Raw genomic sequence first — 9,384 nt, 5'->3', positions numbered from 1 at the left:
ACAGCCCCTATAATGAAAAGGACATCTTTTTTGGGTGTTAGTTCTAAAAGGTCTTGTAGGTCTTCATAGAACCGTTCAACTTCAGCTTCTTCAGCATTACTGGTCAGGGCATAGACTTGGATTACTGTGATATTGAATGGTTTGCCTTGGAAACGAACAGAGAGGGGATCAGAGGGCAGACAGACTGAAAACCACAATCACAGACAACTAGTCAATCTGTCACACGGACCACAGCTTGTCTAACTCAATGAAACTAAGCCCTGCCGTGTGGGGCCACCCAAGACAGACGGGTCATGGTGGAGAGGTCTGACAGAATGTGGTCCACTGGAGAAGGGAATGGCAAACCACTTCAGTATTCTTGCCTTGAGAACCCCATGAACGGTACAAAAAGGCAAAAAGATAGGACACTGAAAGATGAACTCCCCAGTTCGGTAGGTGCCTAATATGTTACTGGAGCTCAGTGGAGAAATAGCTGCAGAAAGAATGAAGGGATGGAGCCAAAGCAAAAACAATACCCAGTTGTGGATGTGACTGGTGATAGAAGCAAGGTCTGACGCTGTAAAGAGCAATATTGCATAGGAACCTGGAATGTTAGGTCCATGAATCAAGCAAATTGGAAGTGGTCAAACAAGAGATGGCAAGAGTGAACGTTGACATTCTAGGAATCAGCGAACTAAGATGGGCTGGAATGGGTGAATTTAACTCAGATGACCATTATATCTACTACTGTGGGCAGGAATCCCTTAGAAGAAATGGAGTGGCCATCATGGTCAACAAGAGTCCGAAATGCAGTACTTGGATGCAATCTCAAAAACGCCAGAATGATCTCTGTTTGTTTCCTGTTTTTTGTAGGTGCAGTTAATAGATTACTTCACAGTTACATCCAAAGTGAGATGGCATCACAATGCCTAGACCCATTAGAGAAAATCAGGCAGAACAGTAAAACTTTCTTCTAGGACTTTAGAAAAGAGATTCTGACTATATCTAGATATTCAGTTATTTTCCGTCTCTTTAATATGATTTCATTGTCATTTTACTGTCTCCCATCTGTCTTGCAGTAGAACTGACATGTGCCAATTCCAATGCTGGATAGGATTAATTTGTATTTGGAACATGAATATGATACATAGGAGTAGGTTAAATGTTTTGGGTCATATAGTTTAGCCATCAAAGTCAAGGTGTTAGTCACTCAGTCATGTCCAATTCTTTGTGACCCCATGGGCTGCAACCCGCCAGGCTCCTCTGTCCATGGAATTCTCCAGGCAAGCATACTGGAGTGGGTTGCCATTATCTTCTTCAGGGGATCTTCCTGACCCAGGGATCGAACCCAGGTCTCCTTGAGCCATCTTGAGCCACCAGGGAAGCCCTATAATTAGCCATGTTGAGTTTTCAAAACAAATTTCAGATTTGCTACCATTCTGGGGCTTCCTCTGTGGCTTGGTGGTAAAGAATCTGCCTGCCAATGCAGGAGACGAGAGTTTGATCCCAGTCGGGAAGATCCCCTGGAGGATGAAATGGCAACCCACTCCAGTACTTTTGCCTGGAGCATCCCATGGACAGAGGAGCATGGTGGGCTAGAGTCCATGCAGTCACAGACAGTTGGACATGACTGAGCCACTGAGCATAAAAGCCTTTCTCTCCTTGGCTGCTCTGCCAGCCCTGTGCGTAGCTGAAGTTCCCAAGGGTGGAGCATTTGGCCAGCAGGATCCTGGGGGAAGGAGCCTCCTGTCTGCTCTAGGTAAGAAGAGAGCATCCCCAGGTGATGCTAGTTCCATAGGGTCGCACAGAGTCAGACACACCTAAAGTGACTTAGCACGATGTTGAATTCAATTGTTGACAGGTATTGTTTAGTTCCCAAGTCATGTCCAACTCTCTGCGACCCCATGAACTGCAGCACGCCAGACTTCCCTGTCCTTCACTATCTCCCTCAAACTCATGGCTATTGAGTCAGTGATGCCATCCAACCATCTCATCCTCTATTGCCCCCTTCTCCTCCTGCGCTCAATCTTTCACAGCATCTGGGTCTTTTCCAATGAATCGGCTCTTTACATTAGGTGGCCAAAGTATTAGAGCTTCAGCTTCAGCATCAGTCCTTCCAACAAATATTCAGGTATAAACTGCTTTATAAAAGGGTGGGGACAAGGGCAGGGCCATAGCCCCAGGTGCAGACCAGCAGTGGACAGGGGAGCTCGTGGGGTGCCTGTCATGGGCAATAGCCTCTGCTATCCTGCACAAACTATAAAGTCCTCTGGTGGCGGTCAGGTCTGCACACACAAGAACAATCAGCCTGATGGTCAGGAGGCCCAGGCCCAGGGTGCAGATGTCCAGGCACTGGGGGTGGGGCATGGCTCTGGGCCCCGGTGGTATTGGCCACCATCTTCCGGTCCCTAGACTAGGGGAGAAGAGGTGGTGAGGGTCCAGGTGACAGCCAGGGGCCGTGACTCAGGGGCCCCCCTGCTGGGCCGCAGTGCCCGTCCTTTCCGCCCATCCCCTGGGGCCTGAGCAGGCCAGTGCCCGGTGGGCCCCCGTCCTGGGCCTCCATCTCTTCCTCCCAGACTCTCAGCCTCCCCAGGAGCCCCGGGGCTCGCCCTCCCTCGGCTCTAGCCCCTTCGCTGGCCACTCACCCAGCAGGGGGCAGTGTCCTTTCAGCGCCTTTCTGTTATCTGGACCAGATTCGAGATCTGAATTTATCTGAGTGTGAAGGATATAACTTTTCTAAGGAGGCTGGGAAGGAGGACGTCTTGGGACAATGGAGACAGAGACCCCCCACCCCCACCCCTTGGGCACCCACAGCCTTGCCTTGGTTGCACTGCGCAACCAATCTCTCACTGGGAGGGTCCCCCAAGCCGCAGTTTTCAGAGTTCCCTATTTTGGATTTAAAACCCCAGCCCCCCAAATCTGTCTCAGCACCTATGTGGGAACTGTGAGTCCCAACGCACAGTTTCCGGTTGGTGTGGGGCCCCCTGCTGCACTATTCACGTGTGGAGTTCTGCTGGTCCAATCCTCTCCCAGTCCTCAGACTCCACGTTAGGAACTGTTGGTGTTTACCATCCGGAGTCAGGCTGGGTCTCATTTAAAAACCGAACTGGATCTTGAAATGAGTTACTTCCAGTTTAAGCTGGAGTGGGTCTCATGCAAGTCCTACTGGGAATGCAGAATTTACAAGTTAGAAAGACAAGCAGCAAAAACTGGTAGTGCAGATTAAGCCTTTAAAAGCTGCTACACCACTGGCCTCCTGACCTAAGGACTCACATGTTAGGGTAGGTTGGTTATGGAATTGGTTGTATTGACTCCAGATTGCTCATCAAACCCAAGAAAACTGAGCAGCGAGGTACACCACGAATCACGCACAATCTGCATTGCAGCAGCAAGTCCTTTTGAGGCATTTGTTTGTCTCAGACAGAACCCACAGATTAGATATAAGAAAGGAGCTCGCCACCTGCCGGCCAACTGTTTACTTTATATCTAAGAACTGTCTCAGAAGCTGTATATATCACAAAAATGGCAAAGTCCTACTAAAACCACCTAGAACAGAATGGCCATTTATGAGGGATATTCCAAGTAGGTAATATAACATAAAAGGTGGACCTGGAAGCAAATTCCCTGAATCAAAGAAGTTGAAGGAAACATGTGCTTCATGCTGTAACAAGCCCACTCTGGCTGCTGTAGAGGGAATGCAGAGCGGCTGCGCTAATCCAGGGGAAGGGCGCTTGACTTGGCCTCAGTGGCGCTGAGATTCTGCCCATTCTGGAATTGGGACCAAGTAGATTCGGTGTGAGGGGCAGGGGATGGGTGGAGCTGGATGGGTGAGAGATGTATAATTAAAGCCCAATAGATTAAAATTCCTTTAAGAAATGAGTAATACAAAGATTAAGGCACATCTGATACAGCTTCTTGAAGGGCTGCTCAAAGATTTATAGGCAGAGGATAAATTGGCTCTGACGAGAGAAAGAAGACGATGTGTCTCAGTGCTCACCTCTTCCAGTGGCAGGTAAAGTGTGCAGAAGAGGACCATCATGCGAGGTGGCCAGTGGCCACCTCCTGTGCCAGGGGCGGGGACTGGGCAGAGGGTACAGTGGAGGGAATGCTTGTGTTCCCCCAAATTCCTACTGAAATCCTAAAGTGATGGTATTAGGAGGTTAGAAGGTCATGAGGGTGGATCCCTCCCTCAGCTCCTTCCACCAGTGAGGAGCAGAGGAAAGTAGGCTGTCTGCAATAAGGGCCCATCCACGCTGGCACCCTTATCTTGGACCTTCAAGCCTTTAGAAAAGTGAGAGATGCATTTCTATTATTTATGAGTCACTGGTCTGGGCACTAGCTATAGCAGTCCCAACTCAGACAGAAGGTTTGGGAGCCTGAGGTCTCTCTTAGAGGAGCAGGCTGGAGAGCCCAGGAGCCCTCCTCCATGGAGGGGGCACTTGGTTACATCAATCTCAGTCAGTTCAGTCACTCAGTCGTGTCCGACTCTACGACCCCATGGACTGCAGCACCCCAGGCTTCCCTGTCCATCATCAACTCCTGGAGCTTGCTCAAACTTATGTCCATCGAGTCGGTGATGTCATCCAATCATCTCATCCTCTGTCGTCCCCTTCTCCTCCTGCATTCAGTCTTTCCCAGCATCAGGGTCTTTTCCAGTGAGTCAGCTCTTTGCATCCAGTGGCCAAAGTATTGGAGTTTTAGCTTCAGCATCAGTCCTTCCAATGAATACTCGGACTGATTTCCTTTAGGATGGACTGGTTTGATCTCCTTGCAGTCCAAGGGACTCTCAAGAGTCTTCTCCAACATCACAGTTTAAAAGTATTAATTCTTTGGTGCTCAGCTTTCTTTATAGTCCAACTCTTACATCCAATCTGGCCCTTGACATACATGGGATTCGCAGGCACACAGATGCTGCTGGGCCGTCTGGAGGGAGATGAAACCAGGCTTAAGACATAAAAAGCTCACCCCCCACAAACAGCTCTGGACTGGGGAGGAAGCAGCAGCCAGCCTGAGAGGCAGCTGCCTGCCATGAGGGAGGAGGGCTCCCTGCAGCTTCCACCAGCAGGGCCAGGTCAAGGCCCGCCCTCCAACACGCGCACCCCCGGCTTTCTCTCTCCACACTCCGTTTTCTCCTTAGCACTGTCCAGTTCCACCTGGATGTGGCCTGCTTCCTTCCACCGGCACTCACGGGGACTGTCATATCCCTAAGGCTGGACACGGGTGATCAGACGGTGATCTGGGCATTGCCGAGGACAGCAGAAGCCAAGGCGGCCACCCAGCCACATTGGCCCTGACCCGGCGCCTCCACCCGCTTTTGTCCGCGGGGGAGGGGGCTCTGGTGGGCAGACCGCAGCCACAGCGTGCCTCGGCCGGCCGCCTTCGATGGGGGTTTCCCAGCTGGACCCCAGGATAGGGGGGGCCCCGCCGGCCCCCCACCGCCCGGCAGCCTGTGGGTAGCGTTTCCCGGTGAGGGGGTAGCTCTCCGAGGGGCGGGGCTCCCTGCGGGGCGGGCGGTGGGCTCGCGGGCGGGGCGGCGCTCGGCGGGCTGTCATTTGTCGTTATATTTAGCGGCGGGCGATCAGCCGGGCGGCGGCGAGGGCTATAAGCGGCGGGGCGCCCACCCTCGAAGCAGGAGTCCGAGCGAGGAGACGGCGCTGGAACCCATGGACACGTCGTACCCCCGCGAGGACCCCCGGGCCCCGACGCCCCGCAAGGCCGACGGCAACGCCCACACGGCCCTGACGCTGGGGGCTCCGCGACCCCCACCTCGAGACCACTTGATCTGGTCCGTGTTCAGCACCCTCTACCTGAACCTGTGCTGCCTCGGCTTCCTGGCGCTGGCCTACTCCATCAAGGTGGGCCTGGGGGGCTTCGTGGGGGCCCAGGAGCACTTCATGGGGGCTGCTTATCAAGCCGGAATGCAGGAGGACTCTGCTGGGTGTCTTCCAGCCTGATGGTGGGGGGAGGCCTGCCTCCCATGAGGGCTTCTGAGTCTGACTGCTGTTCATAAAAATGAAGGGCGGTGTCTAGTCTGTCCCAAAGAACCCAGGGTAGATCAGGCCTTACCGAAGGGGGTCTCTTCTTTCAAATGGGGCTTTTCACACGTGGGGGCTCCTGTTAGCACAGCTCCCTAGCTTCAGCTCCTGTGGTGGCGGCCTCCCAGCACCAATGAGGACTCCCTACCCTCGGGAGTCGTGGAAGGTAGATGCTGGCTTGGGATGGCCACTGGGTCCATTAACTGGAGTGGGAGGGTGCAGCGGCTCCCCTCAGCCTCACCTTAGGCTGAACCTTTTACCACCCAAGGCCCCCCAAGGAAGGTCGAGCCCATGTGTCCAGCTGGGGGCAGTGAAGGGAGTGAGCCCAGCCCAGACAGTATCCCCTCAGGCCTCTCCCCTCCATCCAGGTTTTGGGTCCATCATGGGTCCCCCAAGGTGTGGACTCTGGCTGCCTGGGATGGGGGTGGCGGGCCCCGCAGTGCCTGCGAACCTGTAGAGACCTGGCCCTGCTGCTGGTCCGCAGGCCCGAGACCAGAAGGTGGCTGGAGATCTGGAGGCAGCCCGGCGTCTCGGCTCCAAAGCCAAGTGCTACAACATCCTGGCCACGATGTGGGCGCTGGTGCCGCCGGTCCTGCTCCTGGTGCTGCTGGTGACCGGCGCCCTGCACCTGTCTCGGCTGGCCAAGGGCTCTGCCGCCTTCTTCAGCACCAAGTTCGATGACGCCGACTATGACTGACAGGCCGGGCCCTGTCCCTGTCCTGACCAGGGACCCCAACCCCAGGGCTCTACCCCAGCCCCCTGGAGTCCTGACCATCTACAGGGCTGAGGCCTACCCCCGCCCTAGCCCGGGCATCTAACACTGACTCTGAAGGTCTTTCACTCGGGCCTCAGGGACTTCCCCTCAGCTCGATGCCCCCAGTTCCCTAACCCCTGGCCCTCAGGCCAGCTCCTTCCTCCCCACTCACCAGCCTCGGCTGTTCAATTAAAAAGACCTGGTTCCAGAAAGTGCCTTCTGGGACTGTTCCTGGCTGGGGCTGGGGAGGGCGTCTTCCCGAGGCGAGCTACCCTAGGGACCACCACAGCCAAGTCCCCCTGGACTGCCCCCAGCGTCCGCGGCGGGCCGCTGTGTCCCGCTGGCTTGGCTGTGCCGACGGTCCCCTTCGTGCAGGCACCAGGCAGCTTGCGGCTTCTGGGTGGAGGCGCCTGAGTATTTTAGAATGAAGTTGGGGAACTTGGGCTTTTGATCTCTGCCACGCTGTGGTTTAGTGGCCGCTCTTCCAGAACATGTGTGGTGAGTCTCCGAGTCCACGTGTGTGCCCATCCTCGAGTCAGTGTGTGTGCACGCCTGTTAAGGGGACTCCCTGGCCAGTGAGATCCGTCCTTGCCCTGCACGTTCCTGTCTGTGGCTGGGCCTGTGCTGACCTCTCTCTTTGTGTCACGCTGTCCTCCTGACCTCACATTCCTTTAATTCTGATTGATCTCCGTCCCAGCAGTGGGTTCCCTCCCTCCTAGATCAGGGGGGCTGGACAAAGACACACAAGCAGACAGGCGCGGTCACACCACCATCCGTGCACACGCCCGTCACACACACAGCACAGGAGCACCCCAACTGTACAGAGAGGAGACACTTGGGGTGAGGACATTTCTAAGTGTCTTTGGCACAAGTACTTCCCTCTTTTACCTTCCTGTGCAACCCCCTACCAGATGCAGAGAAGGGGGTTGCTAAACACACACGCACGCTCTGTGTGGCTGGGGCGAGGCCCTTGGGGCCTTGCTGTGGCCAGGCCAATGACAGGGCAGGCTAATTGCAGGGGCCTTAACCACAGGGTGGCTCAGGGCTTCGAGCACCCTACCCATGGCCCCTTCCCACCCGGCCTGGGCTGGGGGTGGAGGTCTCTGTGGAGCTGCTGTATTTGGAGCCCCTGGAGTAGCCCCCATCCTGTGACAGCCAACAGCTGGCCCAGCTGTCTCTACCACACGCCAGCAGTGATGAGTCCCAGCTGCAGGCCAGCGGTGCCCCAGCCCCGTGCCGACCGTGTGCTGCTCTGAGCCAGCCCGAGACAGAGGTTGTGCTGGAGGGACCTGGGCTGGAGGAGTTCTGCCCCTTCCTGGGCTGGGCCTACACTGGACCAAGGACAAGGCCAGTGCTCAGACTAGCATGGAGGCGGTGTTTCAACACTAAGCTCCAGGTCTGACCCAGGGAGGGAACAACCCATGCTGGACACAGAGGCTGGGGGCTGGGGTTAGCCTGTGTGTGGTCGAGGCTGGGGTCAGCCTGCGTGTGGTCGAGGCTGGGGTCAGCCTGCGTGTGGTCGAGGCTGGGGTCAGCCTGCGTGTGGTCGAATACACGTCTCCAAGCAGGGGATGGTTTGCTGGTCCCCACATTTGGTGAGGGGAGCAGAGTGTCCAGCCCACACCCAGGTGTGAGGACAGAGAATGTGCAGTTAAGCCAGGTACAGATGAAGGTCACCAGCAATGCTTCCTGCCTCAGGAAGGGACCTGGTCAAGTTCAGACAGTGGGCTGCCATGGACTGGATCAGCCAGACAGCACACAGCCAGGCTGCCACCCTGTTAAGGCCCCTCAGAGGGTTGCCCCTTCCCCTGCACAGGTGGGTGCACACACGCACGCATGGCACACACGCCTGACACACACGCCTGGGGAAATGTCAGCTTATGTCAGTCCTGTGGACAAAGGGCCGCCTGCCAGCCCCACCTAATGCCTGTGCCCACATCTGGCTCCAGGGCTGCAAAGCCAAGTGTCTGCTTCATGGGGACCATCCGTGGCCAAAATGCTTGGCTCCAGCAGACCTCCTGGGCCTTTGCTGCACTGCCAGCAGCTGAATGAGAGCCTGTAGGCACCCGGGGGAGCCCCATCAAGCGCTGCCTCCATTCTGAGGCCACGTGCACTCAGGAAGCTGGTCTGTAGCTCGGCCACGCTCCCTGCAGCCGCACGCAGGCAGGCCCTGGTGACCCCAGCTCCTCCGCCACCCTGTCCTCTCTTCCTCAGGGGCTTCAGTTTATCACAGTTCACCTGCTGGTCTCTGCTTTTGGGAGAACTTGGGCTAATTCTCCACTGAGAACGGAGAGCAGCAGTTTGCCAGACGAAGGCCGCAGGGGGTGGTGGTGGGGTGGGGAGGGACGCAGGTGCAGACGTGATGGGACCCACTTACTTGTTCCACACGAGCAAGGGAAGGGAAGCCTGACTTTTGACGAGAGCCTCCCTTTCAGGAGGGTGCCCGTTGGCTCCTCACCACAGACACAGTTTGCCCGGCACCGACCGAGCTTTACTTCCCCAGCAGACGCCATCCCACCCTGGAAGACCCGAGAGCCCAAGTCAGCTGTGCCAGCTGGGGGGCTCAGGCCCGGAGCAGACAGCAGGTGGAGCCTCGGCCGAGGCCGCCCGCCCAGG

General features: G+C 56.1%; 1 protein-coding gene across 1 annotated transcript; it reads left to right on the top strand.

Annotated features, from left to right (window-relative positions):
* Positions 1–5,532: 5,532 nt before the first annotated feature.
* IFITM5 (interferon induced transmembrane protein 5) lies at positions 5,533–6,983 on the top strand. Its single transcript, XM_010832853.1, has 2 exons — positions 5,533–5,834; positions 6,499–6,983. The coding sequence occupies exons 1-2, from the start codon at positions 5,643–5,645 to the stop codon at positions 6,709–6,711; spliced, it is 405 nt and encodes a 134-aa protein (XP_010831155.1). The 5' UTR covers positions 5,533–5,642; the 3' UTR covers positions 6,712–6,983.
* Positions 6,984–9,384: the final 2,401 nt, after the last annotated feature.

Source organism: Bison bison, unplaced genomic scaffold, assembly GCF_000754665.1.
Source record: "Bison bison bison isolate TAMUID 2011002044 unplaced genomic scaffold, Bison_UMD1.0 scf7180017862520, whole genome shotgun sequence".
Lineage (NCBI taxonomy): Eukaryota > Metazoa > Chordata > Mammalia > Artiodactyla > Bovidae > Bison > Bison bison.
Note: the sequence above shows the minus strand (reverse complement) of the source record. Positions and strands in the feature narration are given on the sequence as shown.